The following is a 23391-nucleotide window of genomic DNA, read 5'->3' on the forward strand; positions in this document are numbered from 1 at the left end:
CCGCCTCAGCAGAGCAGCTAATCTGTAAACACAGGATGTTAACCCTATGGGCCTGATTCACAAAGCGGTGATAACTCAGTTAACACATCTAAAAGACTTTAGGCGTGATAACCTTTGCACCGCTGAGTTAGACACACTATGTACACAGGGAATGCGAGAAGAAATAGGGTGTAATGTGTGTAATGTGTCTGCTCACTGTGCCTGCAATGAGGTATAAACACACTGTGTACACAGGGAATGTGAGACGTAAGAGAGGTGTGATGTATAATGTGACTGCACAGTGTGCCTGTAATGAGGTATAAACACACTATGTACACAGGGAATGTAAGAAGTAATAGTGGTGTGATGTGTGTAATGTGGCTGCACGGTATGCCTGTAATGAGGTATAAACACACTATGTACACAGGGAATGCGAGAAGAAATAGGGTGTAATGTGTGTAATGTGTCTGCTCACTGTGCCTGCAATGAGGAATAAACACAATATGTACACAGGAAATGCGTGAAGTAATAGGGGTGTGATGTGTGTAATGGATGAATGGAAAGGTTAGAGATAAAATGAAGCGGAAAAAGAATGCCTATAAGATCCTAAAACAGGAGAGGACCTAGGCTGCATTAAGCAATTATAGTTGTAATAAAAGTTGTAAAAAATAAATTAGGCTGGCAAAGAGTGAAGCTGAAAATCAAATAGCTAGGGATATCAAATCTAACCCAAAGAAGTTTTACAAGTACATCAACTCTAAAAGAAGAAAAGTTGACTGTATTGGACTCCTAAAGCATGAGGGTGAGAACTCAATGGTGGATGACCAAGGTAAGGCAGAGTTATTAAATGCTTTCTTTGCTTCTGTCTTCACAAGGGAAACATCACTGTTGCAAATTACAGATGCAGATAAGTCTCAATCTTCAAATTGTAATATTAAATACTTAATGAGGAAGAAGTGACGGCAAGACTAAATAAATTAAAAATAGTCAAGGCACCTGGCCTGGATGGCATGCATCCTAGGGTCCTAAGAGAATTAAGTTTAATTATTGATAAAACCCTTTAGGTTATCTTTTGTGACTATCTTTCAACTCCCAGTGGATTGGCATACAGCCCACGTTTTCCCATTATTTAAGAAGGGGAAAAAATCAGATCCAGGAAATTATAGACCTGTAAGATTAACACCAGTTGTATGCAAACTATTTGAGGGGTTACTAAGAGATACTATACATGACTTCATATTCATACTAGAAAATAATCTTATTTTTCAGCATCAACATGGGTTTACTAAAGACAGGTCCTGTTTGACTAACATGCTCAGCTTTTATGAGGTAGTGAACGCTAATGTGGATATTAGGAATGCTGTAGATGTGATATACTTGGACTTTGCAAAGGCCTTTGACACTGTTCCCCACAAAAGTCTGGTGCAAAAGTTGAGGATGCAAGGACTGGGGAAGAGTCTGTGTGCATGGATAGGGAACTGGCTAATGGACAGAAAACTAAGAGTTGTGGTCAATGGATCTTATTCCAAATCGGTGACTGTTAGCAGTGGGGTCGCACAGGGGTCAGTACTGGGTCCAGTGCTCTTCAATTTATTTATTAACCAGTTCAGCCTTTAGTGTTTTTTCACCTTATGCACCCCAGCAATTTTCACCTCCCATTCATTTGCCAATAACTTTATCACTACTAATCACAATGAAATGATCTATATCTTGTTTTTTCCACCACCATAATTAAAACCCATGTATTTTGATTGCCAAATCGTCCCGGTTATTACATCATTTAAATGATGTCCCTATCACAATGTGTGGCACCAATATTTTATTTGGAAATACATGTGCATTTTTTTCAGTTTTGCGTCCATCACGATTTACAAGCTTATAATTAAAAAAAAAATATTACTTATACACCCTCTTCACATGCATATTAAAAAAAAGTTCAGACCCTTAGGTAAATATTAGTTTTTTTATTGTATTTTTTTTTAATTAACATTTTTATTTGAGTATCTTTGGGTGTGTGTGAGGTAAACAGTTAATTTTAAATGTAAAAATGTCTATTCATTAAAAAATATGTAGATGTAGTTTTACTATTTGGCCACAAGATGGCCACAGTCATTTTTGTTTTCTTTTTTGGCTTCCTGTAAGCGTACTTACAGGAAGTGAAGAGGGGATGTGTAACAGAACGATCGCGGCTTCTCCATAGAAGCCAGCGATCGTTCTAATGGAACTCAGATGAATGAATGGAACTGTATTCCCATTCATTGATCTCCAGGCTAACGGGCGGCCCGTGCACCCCAGCAGTTGAGGCCCTGCGACCTGCCGAGGCTCCGTTTTTTCATGGACGTAGCTCCTACGTCCAGTATGTATATTTGGACGTAGGAGCTACGTCCTAAATGCTTAAGTGGTTAATGATATAGCAGATGCAGCAGAAAGAAATGTTGCTATTTTTGCAGATGATAGAAAATTTTGCAGAATCATCAACTCTCAGGAAGATAGTGTCATATTGCAACAGGATCTGGATAGGATGGCTATATAGGCACATAAATGGTAGCTGGAATTCAATGTTGAAAAATGTAAAGTCATGCATTTTGGTCGTACCAATGGTCTAGAACCATACAAAATAAATGGGATACAGTTGGGGACATCAAACTTGGAGAAGGACTTAGGAGTACTCATCGACAACATGTTAAACGATCGTACATAATGCCAAGCCGCTGCAGCTAAAGCTAATAAAATTTTTGGGATGCATTGAAAGGGTAATAAAAACTCGAAATGCTAGCATAATACTGCCCGTTTAACTCTCTAGTAAGGCCACATCTGGAATATGGAATTCAGTTCTCGGCACCACATTACAGGAAAGATATTTTAGTTTTAGAGCAGGTGCAAAGATGGGCAACAAAATTGATACGAGGAATGGAAGGTCTCCAAGGACACCAAGAAAGGTTAGATAAACTGGGTTTATTTAGTCTAGAGAAAAGACGCCTTAGAAGGGATCTAATAAACATGTATAAATTCATCAGAGGCCAATATAAATAATATCACACAAACTACCCTGCACTCTTTAACTCTGACACTTATTTTCCCTAATTAGACACACAGCAACTTGCAAAATGTTTAATATCATTTTTACAGCCATTATCCTGTCAGCCCCACTACTTAAAATACCTACATCACTCACCCCTCCCGCTGCCAGCAATAACATCTACATTGCTCCCTCTCTCCTACCATCCTCTCTTCTCTCTACTCATGAACTATTCTTATTTCTCAAATCACACATACCTTCCTCCACATCTCTCAAACAGCCCTCTGTCACATACAAATCACATCCTCACCTCTCTTATCTCTGCCTACTACTCCTACTTGCTGCTGGGGACATATCACCCAATCCAGGACCCTCTCCCAGACCGCACTGCACTCTGGTAAATACCACATCCCGCACTGACCATCCTCACTCCTCCGCACATATTAACCGATGTAACCTGATCACCATTCCTTGCCTTCCCAGCTCTCCCCCTCCCATATCTGGGACTCTCTGGAATGCGCGCTCTGTAGTCAACAAACTAGCCCACGTCCATGATCTGTTCATCACTAATGCTTTCACCTTCCTGGGGCTCACTGAGACATAGCTAACCCCTTCTGATACTGTGTCTCCAGCTGCCCTTTCATACGGTGGCCTCAAGTTTAGCCACACACCTAGATCGGGTGACAAACATGGGGGTGGGGTGGGAATTGTTCTTTCCGAACACTGCTCCTTTACACCGCTTGCACCTGCACCTTCTCTGGCTTTCTCTTCCTTTGAGGCTCATGCTGTCCGCATATACTCCCCTCACCATTTCCAGGTTGCTGTCATCTACCGTCCTCCTGGACCAGCCTCCACCTTCATTGACCACTTTTCAACATGGCTTCTCCACTTTCTATCCACTGACATTCCTTCCATCATCATTGGGGACTTTAACATCCCCATAGACACTAACTGTTCCACTACCACAAAATTCCTCTCACTCACCTCATCCTATGACCTCTCCCAATGGTCCTCAACCTCCACCCACAAAGATGGCCACACTTTGGACCTAGTTTTTACCCGGCTCTGTCCAGTTTCCACATTTAATAACTCGTTATTCCCCCTTTCAGATCACAATCTCATAACGTTTACAATCAGCCCCTCCCTGCCTCCTCCAGCTACTGTAGTGCAGCCATCACGCTTATGCAGGAATTATCGCAACCTCAACCTCTGTTCCCTAGCTGATTCTCTAAATCCCCTGGTCTCCCTGTCATCCTACACTGACCCCGAGTCAGCATCCATCTACTACTCCACCACAGTCTCTGCTGCCATGAACACAGCCGCCCCTCTCACCAACTTCAGCCCCCGCCGCATCAACAGACAGCCCTGGCTGACTGAACCCATCAAACAACTGAAAAGACAGTCCAGGGCAGCAGAACGGCAGTGGAGGAAAAGCTCCAACGCAGATGACTTCGCCCACTATAAAAACACGCTGCTCCAGCTCAGGGACGCTCTCTCACTTGCAAAGCAGTCATACTTCTCTACACTTATTTCTTCACAATCCCATAACCCTAAACAACTTTTTAACACCTTCAACTCTCTTCTCCACCCCCCGCCTCCCCCTACAACCACAAGCTTGTCTGCAGAGGACTTTGCAGCATATTTTGTGAGCAAAATTGAAACGCTACAGAACAGCTTTCAAAAGCAACCCTCTTCACCGGTCCAATCACCTCTTCCTTTTTCCTTTCCTCCCGGCAGCTCCCTTACTATTAACTATCCCTCTCCACATAACCACTCACCCACTCAAACCCCCTCCCTGCTAACAATCTTCTCTGCCTTAACTGAACAGCGTCTTTCTTCACTAATCTCTAAAGCTCATCTTACTAGATGCGCCTCAGACCCTATTCCCTCTCATCTTATCCCCCAGCTCTCCTCCCCCCTCATTCCTGCTTTAACAACACTGTTTAACCTTTCCATCTCAACTGGCATTTTCCCTTCTTCATTTAAACAAGCTATCATAACACCACTAATCAAAAAACCCTCTTTAGACTCTACTGCCCTTTCTAATTACCGCCCAGTCTCTCTCCTTCCCTTTGCCTCCAAACTGCTGGAACGCCACATTTACTCAGAGTTGTCTAACTTTCTCTCTGCTAATTCCCTGTTGGACCCCTTCCAGTCTGGCTTCCGCCCTCAACACTCTACGGAAACCGTTCTCACTAAGGTTGCCAATGACCTCCTAGTTGCTAAAGCCAAAGGCAGATTTTCGGTACTAATACTCCTAGATCTGTCCTCTGCCTTCGACACTGTTGATCATACCCTGCTTCTCCAGACCCTCTCAACACTGGGAATCAAGGGCCTAGCACAGTCCTGGCTCAACTCTTACCTGTCTGGACGTTCTTTCATGGTCTCCTATGCCAATACCAACTCCTCTCCACGCCCACTGTCTGTGGGAGTACCACAAGGGTCCGTCCTTGGACCCCTCCTCTTTTCCATTTACACCCATGGCCTGGGACAGATAATAAGCTCTTTTGGGTTTCAATACCACCTCTATGCTGATGACACCCAAATTTATTGTTCTGCCCCAGACCTCTCCACACTACTATCAAAAGTCCCCAAATGTCTATCCGCTGTATCTACATTTATGTCATCCCGCTTCCTTAAACTCAATATGAGCAAAACGGAGATTGTGATATTTCCACCTTCGCTCTCTGTTCCACCTCCCATTGTCACAATCAATGTAGAGAACACCCCAATAGCATCAACCCCCAAAGCTCGTTGCCTAGGGGTAACTCTGGACTCTGAGCTCTCCTTTAAACCACATATTAACACTTTAACTACCTCCTGCTACTTCCATCTCAAAAACATTTCCATAATCCGTCCCTTCCTTTCACAAGAAGCAACTAAAATGCTTGTGCATGCCCTAATCATCTCCCGTCTTGACTACTGCAACACCCTACTCTGTGGTCTACCAAAAAGCAGACTGGCACCTCTCCAATCCCTACTAAACTCTGCGGCCCGTCTCATCCACCTCTCTTCTAGATCCTCTGAGGCAGCCCCTCTCTGCCAATCCCTCCATTGGTTACCAGTTGCCCAAAGGATCCAGTTTAAACTTCTCACACTTGCATACAAAGCTCTACACAAGCTGTCGCCTCCATACATTTCCTCTTTAATCTCCAGATACCTCCCCGCTCGGACCCTCCGTTCCTTACAGGAGACCCTTTTGTCCTCCAGCCTAGTCACCTCCTCTCACTCTCGCATCCAAGACTTCTCACGGGCGGTCCCTCTCCTTTGGAACTCTCTCCCTCAGCCGGTTCGTCATGCCACGAGTCTGGAAACCTTCAAACGTACTCTGAAAACACACCTGTTCAGACAAGCCTATAATTTGCTATAGGCAGCACTGAAGTCACACTGGCTCACCCACTAATCCTGGTGTTTCCTTCCCCTTTGTTTCCACCCCACTACCCTCTAGATTGTAAGCTCGCAAGGGCAGGGACCTCCTCCTAGTGTTTCTCATACTGCTGTAATTTTAACATATGTATATGTACCAACTACATATCAACTATGTATGTATCTGTATTTATTCTATTCAATGTCATGACTGTACAGTGTCTTGTATTTCTTATGTATATTTGTTCCCCATTATTTGTTTGTACTATGTACAGCGCTACGGAAGATGTTGGCGCTATATAAATAAAAAATAAATAAATAATAATAATAATAATAATAATAATAATAATAATATAAAAGCTTGGCGGATGAGCTTTTTGTCCCTTAGACCTTCGCAAAGGACTAGAGGACATGATCTGCGCATGGAGGAAAAGCGTTTTAGCCATTTATTTAGGAAAGGGTTCTTTACAGTAAGAGTGATTAAGATGTGGAATGCATTGCCACAGGAAATAGTTATGGCAAATTCTATATGCATTAAAAGGAGGCTTAGATGCTTTCCTTGCATTGAAAGATATCCATGGCTATAATTACTAGGTAATGCCCAGTGGTGTTGATCCAGGGATTTTATCTGATTGCCATCTGGAGTCGGGAAGGATTTTTTTCCCTTTTGGAGCTAATTGGACCATGCCTTGTAAGGGGTTTTTTGCCTTCCTCAGGATCAACAGGGATATGTGAGGGAGAAGGCTGGTGTTGTACTTTGTTTTCTGGCTGAACTTGATGGACGTATGTCTTTTTTCAACCCAAATAACTATGTAATGTGACTGCACAGTGTGCCTGTAATGAGGTAAAAATACACTATGTACACAGGGAATGTAAGAAGTAATACGGGTGCGATATGTAATGTGACTGCACAGTATGCCTGTAATGAGGTATAAATACACTATGTACACATAAAATGTGAGAAGTACCAGTAATAGTGGTGTGATTTATGTAATGTGACTGCTCACTGTGCTTTTCATGAGGTTTAAACACGGTGTGATGTGTAATGCACGGTATACCTGAAATAAGGTATAAACACACTATGTAGACAGGGAATGTGAGAAGTAATAGGGGTGTGATGTGTGTAATGTGACTGCACAATATGCCTGTAATGAGGTATAAACACACTATGTAGACAGGGAATGTGAGAAGTAATAGTGGTGTGATGTGTGTAATGTGACTGCACAGTGTGCCTGTAATGAGGTATAAACACACTATGTACACAAGGAATGTGAGAAGTGTATGTGTGTGTGTGTGTGTGTGTGTGATGTCAGTGGGTGTCATTGGTCCCAATGACACCCCCGACCATCAGCACCAGTTCAAAAGGTTCACTATCAGAATTCATGTGACCAGCAGTAGCATATTGCCGGTGTTAAGCTTGGAGGTGTAATCTCTACAGTCAGCATACAACACATAAGCTGACGTGAAGGAGGTACACACACCAGCACAAGGGATCAGGATATCCCCAGTTTAGTGGAGGAGAGGACTGACTCCAATAGGAGATTGTGGTGCACAGAGCCGGTGCAGATCCGAACAGCCACAAACAACACTTTCGTAATAACGTCTCAGCGCAAGGTAGCGCTGAGCGCATAAACCAGGACTGAGGAGATCAGAACAAGTAGACAGAATGAACGCTTGCTAGCTAGCGGCTACTGAGCGACAGCAAGCGTCCAAAACCAGACAGACTGGAATGAGGCAGCCAATGCGTTGCGGCGATGGCGTGCCTCACAAAGACAGGACAGGATAGTCAGAAAACAGCAGGATCAAGATAGATGAACGTAACACAGATAAATATACAATAAGTATGATTTCCTAGCGTATTACAATTACAGCTATCAATGAAACTATTCGTAACGTCTGACTAACATATGTATATATCGGCAATGAACCGATATATGACATAAGCAGGAACTCTGACTACGACTGGAGTAATACAGGGAACAGGACTCAGAAGGATTCGCTATCTCTTCGCAGAGATGAACGCAATCCACAAACAGGACCAGGAACAGGATAACTAGCTCAGCGTGCTGGAACGCTGACTAACGGAACACAGGATATAAACAGTTCGTGTACGTATATATCAGCGACACTGATGTATCAACGTAACACGAATTCAAGGAAAATAACAAAATGCGCAAGTATGCGTATATATTGGCGATGAACCAATATATGACACAAGACAAGCAAGTAACAACTTCTAGAACAAGAGCAGAACTAGGAGGACTCGCTGACCCCTTCGCAGGAGTCAGCGCAGTCCACACGGACCAGGAACGAGGTGGGGCACGAGCAGAGTAACAGATAGAATCTGAGACTATGGTAGCCCATGAGACATTGCAGGAAGCAGTTCTTTATACTGAGGTCATCCAATGGGAGCAGACCTGCAGATTCCCACACAAGTGAATGGTAATTAATCACAGGCTGATAGCAGGAAAAGGCAGACAATGATATGCAGCCTGCAGGAAAGGGACTGCCCCTCCACTGCAGCAGACAATGTTTGTTTACACAAGAGCATGTTAAACTGTCATTAATTTCAGAGTGACTGCAGATGGAATCAGCAACTAGTTTAAGTGCAAACCAAACTATGCAAGAAAATGCATGTAATGACATCAGAACTGCTTGGGTTACAATACCACTGCAGCCAGCAGTAAACGCTGCAGACATGATCATAACATTACCCCCCCCCCCCTTAAAAGCGGATACCAGACGCTTTTCGAAACTGAAATTCCCAACAAAACAATCTGACTGATAATTCATGATGACCGGGACAGCCCGGCAAGACCAAATTCCAGAATCAGTCCCCACAAAACTGGACCCATCAGAACCAGAACCTACAGAACCATGCCCGTCAGAACCACAAGCCTCAGTGTGATACCCATCAGAACCACGACTTCCAGAGAAAAGCCCCCAGAAACTCTCTGAGCGATACCCACCGCCTTCCCGGGACTGTCCAAAAACGCCAAAGCCTTTGCAATGCCCACCGGAACTGTCCCCACCAACACAAAACCCACCGTTGAACCAGTCCAAGGTACCAGGACAAGTCTCCTCAGAGATCTCCCAGAACACTTGGAAGCTCCAAAGAGATCCCCACAGGTCAGAACGCCCCTTAGGCTCACATGGAGAACCATCAAGAACCCCTATGGAACCCAGGGCAACTCTAGAGTCAGGGTCACAAGAACAAACATCAAGATCAGGGTTTTTAGGGACCAGAACCATCTCCGGGCATGCAGGCCAACCGGCAACATCAGAACATGTCTCCACTAGGGAAGCGTATGAGCACGCCAACACAGACACACTTGGGCACTCTGGCATACGAAGCACATCTGGGCACACCGGCACAAGAGAGACTTCTGGGCATGTCAAGGAACTGCAAACCTCAAAGTCAGTCAAGGTAGGACCGAAACCAGGACTGGGCAAAAAAAAATCATCATGACTAGACTTCACAGTTACTGGATTCTCACTAAAAAATGCAGGATCAGACTTAGATGTCTCTGATTCCAGCAAAGTTATTAACAAATCATGTTCAGGGGCATTTACAAGACAGGACAAATCTTCTGATGTATGCACCGAACTAGACAGGGTTCCCATAACTTCTTCTGGACTAGACAGAGACTCATCAAATACACTGGATTGGAGCTCATGAAGGGCTGCAAAACAAGTCAGTAGTGCAGCAATCCCCACTGAACTAGGCAAAACTGAGTAACTCACTGGACAGGAAGGGGACTCAGGAACTTCTGCCACACCGGCCAGAGAACCAGAATTTTCCAGGATACAGGGCTGGGTTTCAGAAACACTCATTAACCCGGACTGAAATTCTGAGATTTCTATTATTTTTTCCAGCGAGTCAGAATTATCCATGTTACAGGGCAAGACTTTTGAAACATTCAGAGGACAGGGCTGGAGTTCCTCGGCTGTTACAACACTGGAGAGGGACTCAACAACATTGGTTAAATCAGACTGTGTACAGGGCAAGGTATCTAACACACTTGCTGATGAGGACAATATTTCAATGGCTTCTGCTTCGCTGGGCAGAAATTCATCAAGTTTTATTAGAGCAGACTGTAATTCCAAAACAGCTGCTAGACAAGTGAATATTACTGCAACACCAACTGAGGTAAGCAGTGCCTCAGACTGTTCTGCTAGAGGGTTTGAAGTATCCAAAGTACTGGGTGAAGCATAAGACTCTGTAACTACAGCTTCACTGGACAGGATCACCGAACAGTCCACACTGCAGGGCAAAACCATGGAAGCACCTGCTGGACAGCATAATGATTCTGTGACCTGAGTTTCATTGGAGAGATCTACTGCACAATTCATGGTACAGGGCAAGTTCACTGGAACATTTTCTGAACACGGTAATAATTCTGCGATTTCGGACTCACATAGTAGACGCTCTGAGTTATTCATGAAACTAGAGTGAGGTGTAGAAACAGGAAGATCAAAACACAATGTTTGCGCATCTAAATCACCATTCAATTGTGAAATTGGAAAATTCAGATGCTGGGGTTCTGAGATTTCTGGACAGGATTGCTGGGACTCAGAAACTGATGTAGTGCATCTATTGGCATCTGCTGGATCAGACAGGAGTTGAACTATGTTAACACAGGTAATTTCTGCAGAAGTGTTTGCAGAGACAGGCAAGATTTTTCTGGTGTCTGTTTCACTGAACAAAGACTCATGAGTACTGGCTAGGCTGGACTCAGAAGTCAGCAGGACCTCTGGGTCCTCTGCTGAGAAATTTGTGCAGGGCAAGATTAAGGAAGTATTAGTAATTTCTGTCTTACTGGGAAGTAACACTGAGTTATCCATGGTACAGGGTGGAATTACAGGAACTTCAATTTCACACAAAAGGAGCTCTGAATCACTCGCTGAATCAGCCAAAGGTGCTGAAGCAGGCGAGTCCTCAGGAACTGAGGAAGTGGAACAATCTCCACTTGACAGTGTGTCTTCCCTGGTATCAACTGATTGAATCGCATAAAAATCGTCCAGAATCATTCTCCACACATCGATCAATGGAGCCACAAAGTCATACCCACACACACCAGTTTTTATTAGGTTATAGGCAGACTTAATGCATGCATTCAATACTAATTCACTTTTTGCACTGTAAAACTGACAAAATGAACTTGCATCTTTCTTCCATTCATAGACCAGGGCTTCCATCTCTCCTTTCTCAAATGGAGGATCCCATGCATATTTAACAGCTGAGCATTCCGGCTGATCATAGTTTGCAAATGTGTTAGTGGCAGAAACATACATTGGGTTATTTAGCAGGTGAATGGCCGATTTCTTATTCCTAAAGATCTCCAATACCTGTAGCAAGTGTTGAACTGTAGTGTATGCAAATTTCCCTTGCTGCACGAATAAATTGATCTGTTCAATACTCTGTAATATATCTTCATAATCATATTCAGATAATTCATTTAAACAAGAACTTTTATTTTCCCTGGCTAGCAATGAAAGTTCATTAGTAGTTTCATAGGTCCATTTGACTCCCCTGAATGGTGACTGAATTTCATTATCTGCTACTGGCGGAGTCTCATTACAGATCTGATGCGCAGTCGCCAAGGGCAACGACTCCGCTGATTGTAACGCTTTTCTTTTGGAGCGTTTACGTTTGGCTTTAGACCCTGCTGCCTTAGCAGAAGAAAAGTTATCAGAACAATTATCTGCTTGCTGATTATTTTTGTAGGCAGTAGAAGGAGCAGCTGATTGACAAGCTACCAGGAGCTTATCAAAAGGGCTAGGCAAATCGGTTTTGCGCAGCCAGTTATGGATCACAAACGCTAGAAATTCCAGTGGTCTCTCTTTTAAATTGGTATGATCCAAGACATCGTAGGCCCACTGAAACAATCTTCCCTTAAATAAAACATAAACTAGCTGGGGGGCCCACGTTGAAACAGGAGTAGCCTGGAGCTCGGGATTGGCCAGGAACCTGGTACATTCAGAAAAAAACTCATTTTCTGTTTCAGAATTGAGTTTTTCAAATTTCTTAAAGGAACAGGAACCATAACAAACAGTGTAATTTTTGCTGGGAACCCCCCCCCCCCACAATGGGAATTGGTAATGGGGCTACCATAATGTTACGCTTGGAGGTGTAATCTCTACAGTCAGCATACAACACATAAGCTGACGTGAAGGAGGTACACACACCAGCACAAGGGATCAGGATATCCCCAGTTTAGTGGAGGAGAGGACTGACTCCAATAGGAGATTGTGGTGCACAGAGCCGGTGCAGATCCGAACAGCCACAAACAACACTTTCGTAATAACGTCTCAGCGCAAGGTAGCGCTGAGCGCATAAACCAGGACTGAGGAGATCAGAACAAGTAGACAGAATGAACGCTTGCTAGCTAGCGGCTACTTAGCGACAGCAAGCGTCCAAAACCAGACAGACTGGAATGAGGCAGCCAATGCGTTGCGGCGATGGCGTGCCTCACAAAGACAGGACAGGATAGTCAGAAAACAGCAGGATCAAGATAGATGAACGTAACACAGATAAATATACAATAAGTATGATTTCCTAGCGTATTACAATTACAGCTATCAATGAAACTATTCGTAACGTCTGACTAACATATGTATATATCGGCAATGAACCGATATATGACATAAGCAGGAACTCTGACTAAGACTGGAGTAATACAGGGAACAGGACTCAGAAGGATTCGCTATCTCTTCGCAGAGATGAACGCAATCCACAAACAGGACCAGGAACAGGATAACTAGCTCAGCGTGCTGGAACGCTGACTAACGGAACACAGGATATAAACAGTTCGTGTACGTATATATCAGCGACACTGATGTATCAACGTAACACGAATTCAAGGAAAATAACAAAATGCGCAAGTATGCGTATATATTGGCGATGAACCAATATATGACACAAGACAAGCAAGTAACAACTTCTAGAACAAGAGCAGAACTAGGAGGACTCGCTGACCCCTTCGCAGGAGTCAGCGCAGTCCACACGGACCAGGAACGAGGTGGGGCACGAGCAGAGTAACAGATAGAATCTGAGACTATGGTAGCCCATGAGACATTGCAGGAAGCAGTTCTTTATACTGAGGTCATCCAATGGGAGCAGACCTGCAGATTCCCACACAAGTGAATGGTAATTAATCACAGGTTGATAGCAGGAAAAGGCAGACAATGATATGCAGCCTGCAGGAAAGGGACTGCCCCTCCACTGCAGCAGACAATGTTTGTTTACACAAGAGCATGTTAAACTGTCATTAATTTCAGAGTGACTGCAGATGGAATCAGCAACTAGTTTAAGTGCAAACCAAACTATGCAAGAAAATGCATGTAATGACATCAGAACTGCTTGGGTTACAATACCACTGCAGCCAGCAGTAAACGCTGCAGACATGATCATAACAGCCGGTGCATATAAAGTTGGTGACATGCTAATAGGCTGTGAGGAGACATTAGCAGCTTCCCACACAGCTGGTTTATCTGCCTATACTCTTTGATGCTGATCATGGCGCTTTGAGAGGATTATTGTGCCAGCCTCGCCTCTTCCCCGGCCCGTGAAATCACGTGAGGCTGCAGCTTCAGCAGCCTGACTAGGTCGCACTTTCCTGGATTGGTCCAGACGTCCATGCAACCCTGTAAACTCATCCCGGAGACACCTACAGAGCCTCCTATGGTACCCAATTCTGCTGCTGATCTATCTGGAGGTACTGGACCTAAATAATTCATAACTGCCTCATCCTGTTGCTTTCCCATCACTGCCACTGTGTTGCATGTGGTTAGGGGTTAGTGAGGGATTAGTGTAGTGCAGTATAGCTGTTGAGGCAGCAGGGGTTAGGGTAGGGTAGTTAGTGTAGCTGTTGAGGCAGCAGGGGTTAGGGTAGGGTAGTTAGTGTAGCTGTTGAGGCAGCAGGGGTTAGTGTAGGGTAGTTAGTGTAGCTGTTGAGGTAGCAGTGGTTAGTATAGCTAGTGGGGCAGCAGGGGATAGTGTAGCTGTGCAGTGTAGCTTACACAGAGACAGTTTGGGGGAGAAGGTCCACAAGATGCCACAGCACCATGGCAGCACCCAGGTTTAGTAATTTTTCAGCCTGATTTTTGTACTCTAAACCTAGGTGTGTCTTGTTTTTCGGAGCATCTTCAAGTCTGAAAAATATGGTACCCACCTGTTCTGGCCTCTGTAAGGTCCTCCTCTATAGCTGTCCCCATCATGTCATCCACTTCTGCAGACAGCTGATCTCTCTTCACATACATCTCTTCTTCTTCCTGTTTACTTTTCCCCAACATGTCACCCTCCTCCGCAGACAGCTGAGCACTCCTCACATGCATCTTTTCTTCTTCTTTAATTGTACTCATCACGTCACCCTCATATGTAGACAGGTGATCATTACTCATATTCGTCTCTTCTTCTTCCTCTTTAATTGTCCCCATCATGTTGCCCACCCCAGTAGACTGCACATCACTCCTCACATACGTCTCTTTTTCGTCCTCTTTATTTGTCCTCATCATGTCACCATGCTCCACAGACTGCTGATCACGCCTCACATATGTCTCTTCCTCTTTAATTGTCCCCATCATGACACCCTCCTCCATAGACAGCTGATTATTCCTTACATATATCTCTTCCTCTTTATTTGTCCCCATCATGTCACCTTCCCCCGCAGACTGATGATCACTCCTCACATAGGTCTCTCTTTCTTCCTCTTTATTTGTCCTCATCATGTCACCCTTCTCCACGTCACCTTTCTCCATGTCACCGAGCTTAAATTTTAGTTCTGAAAAGGATAACAAATTATATATGTAAAATATTACCATTATTAAACACAGCAGAGAAAATTACATAATTTGCTAGGGACGATAATATCCCATAAGATGTGCTATCCTGCACATTCAGCATCACAGTCCTCTCTTCCGGTGTGCCTTGCTCATCATCTGGTGCTTCTCTCCTCCTCTCCATGCACACATTCCTGGGAGGCTACAGCAGTAGAATGATGAGGATGTGAAGAGAGAACAGCTGGAGACAGAGGAAGATAGGAGCAGAGGCCTGCAGCTGATTAGCTATAAATTATCATTACTTATGGTTGTGGCACCTGATGAACTGGGCAGATAGACAATAGCACCATATCTGAGCCCACTTGTCCACCATTTACTAACCCCAAACCCTCAAATAGCCATAGCAACAAACTTACCAGCTGGGACTGTGCCAATAACCTGGACCGAAGCAGCAGAGGCCACCCAACCACTGTCCAGCTGCAGCCTCCATCTTCTCCGCCTGTCCTACCGAGGGCAGTGGAGTCAGAGTCAAGGAATCGGAGTGGAGCAATTTTGGGTACTGGAGTCGGAGGTTTCAATAAACTGAGGAGTCGAAGTCAGAGTTGGATGATTTTTTAACCAAATCCATGGCCTTTGTAAAAATTAGACTAAGGAGCTAGAGTCAGAGGAATTTTGGATATCACTCTGGAGTCGGTGGTTTCAGTAACTGAGGAGTCGTATGATTTTTGTGCTGATTCCACAGCCCTCCTACCAGCTATGCCACTTGTTACCTGGTTCCACCCCCCAAGCTGTGACCCAACAGCCATCATGTTTGTGCAGACTCCAACCTCTACCACTGTGGGACTACCCAACACCAGTGGCTCCTGACACCTCATTGGCGTCTTCCCATCAGAGATACAATGGCTATGGTCAACCACCAGCACTGTCTGATCTGCTGAAAATGGACACAATGGAGAGATCCTGCTCCTTCGTAGCCTCACTCCCGATATACTTAAAAAAACGTAATTGCAGTAAAAAACTGAATTGATAATAGGCTTATTTATATGCATGACTTATAGCATAAGAAGTTAGGGCTTGTTTCCACTGTAGCGGTGCGGAATCGCCTGGATTCCACCGCTGAAGAAATCGCATGCGGCTGCGTTTCCGCGATTTCGCATGGCAAGGAGCCATGCGAATTTAACCATGTCACTGCCTGTGTTAAGTTCCATTGGCTTTCATGCGAAATCGCATGCGAAATTGCGGGGAAATCCGCATGACAAAGCCGCATGCGATTTCCCTATTGAATACATTAGCGGCGATTCGCCCGCATTCCTGCCGCACGCGAATCTGCACGACCCTGTCGTGCAGATTTTCCCCGCACCAAAAAACGCCGCCGCACACGTGGAAACAGCCCCATCCACTAACATTAAGTATGCGAATCCGCATGCAGTGCCCGCATGCGGATTCGCTATAGTGGAAACGAGCCCTAAGAGAAATAAAGAAAAAATGTTACCATGCTTTTATTAAAAAAATGAGTACTTTATAAATCGTGTTCCCAGAAAACTACTTGCTTTGATAGTTGTCCTTTAAGCAGTTTTAATTCATATGCTTTTTGATTGTTCTCAGCACTAAATATTAACTTCCTTAAAAGCAAAATTCTACTACCCCCTGTAAGTTCTTTCCTTAAAGTGAACCTGAGACGAGAAGCATCTCAGGTTCCATACTTGTCTGGGAATTCCTTAACCGACAGGTCAAAGCAATAAATTAAAAAAAAAAAAAAATCTACTTACCCGAGGCTTCCTCCAGCCCCTGGCAGCCGATATGTCCCTTGTCATGGGGGCCTGGTGGTCTTGGGAACTGATCAGGGGGTCTCTATGTAGTCTATATGACTACAGAGCTCTCTCAAATCACGTAGGTTATATGGCGAGAGAGGACACTTTAATCTTAAAGACTCTGATGCTAGGAGGAAGGAAGATCATTGGTGGAGTCCCAGAGAGGTATGTCTCTTCTTTCCAGAGCTCATTTACTTCGCAGCTCCGGTGTCCAAGGATCCCCTCTGTTGGAGATGCTGACTTCCCCAGGACGACATCCTCTGCGCTTGTGCTCACATGGTTTGGAGAACTACTGCACCTGCGCAGAACTCTCCACAACACAAGAGCGCAATCGCAAGCAGCGCACTTGTGCAGACACAGAAGATGCTGACCTGGCGAGGTCGGCATCTCCATCGGAGGGGATCCCGAAACACCAGAGCTGTGGCGAGGGACATAACGCCTGGCAGGGGCTGAATGAAGCCCCGGGTAAGGAAATTCTTTTTTTTTTTTTTTTTTTGCTCAGATGTGTCTTTTAAGCTAAAACGCCGCTATCCCGCGGCTTAACGGGGGTCCCTTCACCCCCAAATCCCCTCGTACAGCCGGCGAGCACTTCCGCATTGGGGCAGAGCTAACCGCCGCAGCCCTGCCCCACGCGCGTCTGTCAGCGCCTATCTCCGCCTCTCCCCCGCCCCTCTCAGTCTTCCTTCACTGAGAGGGGCAGGGGAGAGGCAGCGATGCGCCGCTGATAGACGCGACTGGAGGCAGGGCTGCAGCCGTTAGCCCTGCCTCCAGGAATAAAAAATTCACGACCAAGTTTGCGACCAAGGTTTGCGGGGGTGGGTTTGGGGGTGAAGTGACCCCCGTTTAGCCGCGCGATAGCGGCGTTTTAGCAGGGGCACACATGCCCCTGCTAACTATGAGCTCTGAAGCGAGATTTATTCTCGCTTCAGAGTCTCTTTAAGGCCGGTTGTCCGTTGCCATCTCCCCGGGTGGCTCCGGTCCCCCACAATTAAGCCTAAAAGCCATGGTCGAGTCATACTTTGTCGCGCATGTGTGGCCTAGTCAGGCGCGCTCCCCCGTTGCGCTCCTGTCCCTAGGAGAAACGAAGCATAACTTGGCCAGGCTTTCAGGCTGAATTGCAGGGGACCGGAGCCACCTGGGGAGATGGCGAGGGACGAGCGGCCTTAAGGAAGCCCCATGTAAGTACAGTGGCTTGCAAAAGTATTCGTCCCCCTTGAAGTTTTCCACATTTTGTCACATTACTGCCACAAACATGAATCAATTTTATTCGAATTCCACGTGAGAGACCAATACAAAGTGGTGTACACGTGAGAAGTGGAACAAAAATCATACATGATTCCAAACATTTTTTACAAATCAATAACTGCAAAGTGGGGTGTGCATAATTATTCAGCCCCCTTTATTCTGAGTGCAGTCAGTTGCCCATACACATTTCCTGATGAGTGCTAATAACTAAATAGAGTGCACTTGTGTGTAATCTAATGTCAGTACAAATACAGCTGCTCTGTGGCGGCCTCAGAGGTTGTCTAAGAGAATCTTGGGAGCAACAACACCATGAAGTCCAAAGAACACACCAGACAGGTCAGGGATAAAGTTATTGAGTAATTTAAAGCAGACTTAGGCTACAAAAAGATTTCCAAAGCCTTCGAACATCCCACAGAGTACTGTTCAAGCGATCATTCAGAAATGAAAGGGGTATGGCACAACTGTAAACTTACCAAGACAAGGCCATCCACCTAAACTCACAGGCCGAACAAAGAGAGTGCTGATCAGAAATGCAGTCAAGAGGTCCATGGTGACTCTGGATGAGCTGCAGACATCTACAGCTCAGGTGGGGGCAGGGCAACAATGGAATGGTTTAAAACAAAACGTATCCATGTGTTAGAATGACCCAGTCAAAGTCCAGCTCTAAATTCAATCAAGAATCTGTGGCAAGATCTGAAAACTGCTGTTCGCAAACGCTGTCCATCTAATCTGACTGAGCTGGAGCTGTTTTGCAAAGAAGAATGGGCAAGGATTTCAGTCTCTAGATGTGCAAAGCTGGTAGAGACATACCCTAAAAGACTGGCAGCTGTAATTGCAGCAAAAGGTGGTTCTACAAAGTATTGACTCAGGGGGCTGAATAATTATACACACCCCACTTTGCAGTTATTGATTTGTAAAAAATGATTGGAATCATGTATGATATTCATTCCACTTCTCATGTGTACACCACTTTGTATTGGTCTTCCACGTGAAATTCCAATAAAATTGATTCATGTTTGTGGCAGTAATATGACAAAATGTGGAAAACTTCAAGGGAGCCGAATACTTTTGCAAGCCACTGTATGGTACCTGAGACGCTTCTCATCTCAGGTACACTATAAAGATGTATACACCTGGATTCCTGCTCACAGCCGTCATATCACTAAAAATTCACCTATTGCACCGCTATAAAATTCTCAGGAGACACCTCTCAACCACATAAACTGTTTCACTCCAGTCATTGATAACATAGTGATGGAGCTCAAGGGATGGACCAATTTCAACACCTGTAAGGGTTAGGGTGCGCGTACATAGATCCAGTTTTAATTGGATAATCACTGACCAATAACACTTCCATGTAGTATGAGGGCCAAAAAATGTTGAATACTATAAAGAGAATGTGTAGGCAAGCGCTCATACTACATGGAAGTGCTAAGACTGACAAATCAAAATTGGATGCATGTACACACCCTTCTGATGTATATAGTGTTATCTTTAACCTCTCCCCTTTACCCACTTCAGCAACTCACATTATCTTTAAACACAAAGAAATCAATCACATCTGTTCTGGAGGGCGAAGAGAGATGACAACTTCCTTAGGCTTTAAGAGGGTGCTGCATTAACAGGGACGTCATATTGAAAAGGCATCTGGAAACACTGCAGGCATATGATGTAAGTATTGCCATAGCAACTGCTATGGGACCGGTAGCCATGGGGGCCTGGTGGTCTTGGGCACTGATCAGGGGGTCTCTATGTAGTCTATATGACTACAGAGCTCTCTCAAATCATGTGGGTTATATGACGAGAGAGGACACTTTAATCTTAGAGACTCTGATGCTCTAGGAGGAAGGAAGATCATTGGTGGAGTCCCAGAGAGGTATGTCTCTTTTTTCCAGAGCTCATTTACTGTGCATATGGGGAGAGGGGATACATATATTTGGGGGACTAATCTGGCTACCTATACATGTGGGGGGGATGGACTAATCTGGTTATCTGTTCTTTGGGGGTGGAGGATAACTTGGCTACTTGTACTTGGGGGTTAATCTGGCTACCTACAGTACAGACCAAAAGTTTGGGCACACCTTCTCATTCAAAGAGTTTTCTTTATTTTCATGACTATAAACATTGTGGATTCCCACTGAAGGCATCCAAACTATGAATTAACACATGTGGAAGTATAGTACATAACCAAAAAGTGTGAAACAACTGAAAATATGTCATATTCTAGGTTCTTCAAAGTAGCCACCTTTTGCTTTGATTACTGCTTTGCACACTCTTGCCATTCTCTTGATGAGATTCAAGAGGTAGTCACCTGAAATGGTCTTCCAACAGTCTTGAAGGAGTTCCCAGAGATACTTAGCACCTGTTGGCCCTTTTGCCTTCACTCTGCGGTCCAGCTCACCCCAAACCATCTTGTTTGGGTTCAGCTCTGGTGACTGTGGAGGCCAGGTCATCTGGCGGCGCTGGCGCAGCACCCCATCACTCTCCTTCCTGGTCAAATAGCCCTTACACAGCCTGGAGGTGTGTTTGGGTTCATTGTCCTGTTGAAAAATAAATGATGGTCCAACTAAATGCAAACCGGATGGAAGAGCATGCCACTGCAAGATGCTGTGGTAGCCATGCTGGTTCAGTATGCCTTCAATTTTGAATAAATCCCCAACAGTGTCACCAGCAAAGCACCCCACACCATCACACCTCCTCCTCCATGCTTCACAGTGGGAACCAGGCATATAGAGACCATCCGTTTACCTTTTCTGTGTCACACAAAGACATGGTGGTTGGAACCAAAAATCTCAAATTTGGACTCATCAGACCAAAGCACAGATTTCCACTGGTCTAATTTCCATTCCTTGTGTTCTTTAGCCCAAACAAGTCTCTTCTGCTTGTTGCCTGTCCTTAGCAGTGGTTTCCTAGCAGATATTCCACCAAGAAGGCCTGATTCACACAGTCTCCTCTTAACAGTTGTTCTAGAGATGTGTCTGCTGCTAGAACTCTTTGTGGCATTGACCTGGTCTCTAATCTGAGCTGCTGTTAACCTGCGATTTCTGAGGCTGGTGACTCGGATGAACTTATCCTCCGCAGCAGAGGTGACTCTTGGTCTTCCTTTCCTGGGGCGGTCTGCATGTGAGCCAGTTTCTTTGTAGCGTTTGATGGTTTTTGAGATTGCACTTGGGAACACTTTCAATGTTTTCCCAATTTTTCGGACTGATTGACCTTCATTTCTTAAAGAGACTCTGTAACCTCAAAAACATCCCCTGGGGGGTACTCACCTCGGGTGGGGGAAGCCTCCTGATCCTAATGAGGCTTCCCACACAGTCCTCTGTCCCACGGGGGTCTCGCTGCAGCCCTCCGAACAGCCGGCGACAGACCCGACTGTAAATTCAATATTTACCTTTGCTGGCTCCAGCGGGGGTGCTGTGGCTGCTTTCGGCTCCGAACTACACGGAAATACCCGATCTCAGTCGGGTCCGCTCTACTGCGCAGGCGCCGGAAACTTGCGCCTGCGCAGTAGAGCAGACCCGACGGTGATCGGGTATTTCCGCCTACTTCGGAGCCGACAGCCGTCAGAGTGCTTGCGCAGGAGCCGGGAAGGTAAATATTGACATCATCTTTCACGGAGGGCTGCAGCGAGACCCCTGAGGGAAGCAGGACGGCGTGGGAAGCCTCATTAGGATCCGGAGGCTTCCCCCACCCGAGGTGAGTACCCCCTAGGGGACGTTTTGACGTTACAGATCCTCTTTAAAGTAATGATGGCCACTCGTTTTTCTTTACTTAGCTGCTTTTTTTCTTGCCATAATACAAATTCTAACAGTCTATTCAGTAGGCCTATCAGCTGTGTATCCACCTGACTTCTCCACAACGCAACTGATGGTCCCAATCCCATTTATAAGGCAAGAAATCCCACTTATTAAACCTGACAGGGCACACCTGTGAAGTAAAAACCATTTCAGGTGACTACCTCTTGAAGCTCATCAAGAGAATGCCAAGAGTGTGCAAAGCAGTAATCAAAGCAAAAGGTGGCTACTTTGAAGAACCTAGAATATGACATATTTCCAGTTGTTTCACACTTTTTGGTTATGTACTATACTTCCACATGTGTTAATTCATAGTTTGGATGCCTTCAGTGTGAATCTACAATGTTCATAGTCATTAAAATAAAGAAAACTCAATCAAAATCAAACTACCTATACTTGGCACATGGGGAGGGGAGGAGGGCAATGTAATCTGTTTACCTGTACTGAAGGGATACCTATAATGTGGGCATAATCTGGCTACCTATCCTGGGGAACTACCTATACTGGGAGGCTAATGTGGCTACCTATATTGGGGCCCTTTATGCTCAATATACAGGGGGGCTAATGTGGCTACCTATATTGAGGGACCTACTTGCTACCTATACTGGGAGCTACTTCAGACTACCTACATTGGGGAAGCACATCTGGTTACCCATACATACATGCCTACTTACATACATACATACATACTTTAGCTACCTATACTTGGACTACCTAATGCTGGGAAGAGGGCATCTGTAGCTCCCTATAGGGGTAGGGGCTACCGTGGGCATAAGAGCACTTTATCAGTTTTGTTATGTTTTTAATAGGGGGAGGAAACATTTTGCTATGGGACGATATGCTTTTATCTATGCCCCTGATTGCAGGGTATGGCAATTGCTTTGAGTGGAATGATCAGGACAGCGACAGGTGTACTATGATCTCCTCTGTACCAAAGTATATCCACCCCCAAACCCTTTACTCTGCTTAATATATAACAATAATCAAACAATACCTCTTCCAGCAACTTGTTTTCTCCACTTCCTTCAACTTGTTTTCCTGCTTTGGTTACATCACTTCCGGACGAGGTGAGCTCGCCATCTTGTGGTATTTAGGCTAACTGCAGCCATAATTTGTGGAATCACCAGCACTCAGCAATCAAATACTATTGTTGTTACTATTACTAGCGCACAAAATCCTCACCTTTAGAGATGTGGTATTGTGTCTTAAAGACTACCTGATAAAAGAAAAGATTTAGAGTATAATAGGCATTGTATCCAAATACAAGATATTTTTCCAATTACCTGTAACGATCGGTGTAACACAGAGAGGATCTGATTATCGGTGATCTGCAGTATCACCGAGAATACAGATATATACCCGATTATTGATGATCTGCAGTATCACCGATAATCAG

The 23391-nt window shown here is 44.9% G+C and overlaps 1 protein-coding gene across 1 annotated transcript in view; it reads right to left on the minus strand.

The window, feature by feature from the left end:
* LOC137534462 (zinc finger protein 585A-like) overlaps positions 1 to 23030 on the minus strand; it is a 48092-nt gene extending 25062 nt beyond the window's left edge. Inside the window, exons 1-2 of the mRNA XM_068255963.1 lie at positions 22990 to 23030; positions 14539 to 15147 (exon numbers count right to left, since the gene is read on the minus strand). Coding sequence (XP_068112064.1) covers positions 14539 to 15124 — 586 coding nt within the window. The 5' untranslated portion in view covers positions 15125 to 15147; positions 22990 to 23030. The remainder of the gene's footprint in view (positions 1 to 14538; positions 15148 to 22989) is intronic.
* Positions 23031 to 23391: the final 361 nt, after the last annotated feature.

The sequence above is a fragment of the Hyperolius riggenbachi genome, chromosome 10 (assembly GCF_040937935.1).
Source record: "Hyperolius riggenbachi isolate aHypRig1 chromosome 10, aHypRig1.pri, whole genome shotgun sequence".
In the NCBI taxonomy this organism is placed as follows: domain Eukaryota; kingdom Metazoa; phylum Chordata; class Amphibia; order Anura; family Hyperoliidae; genus Hyperolius; species Hyperolius riggenbachi.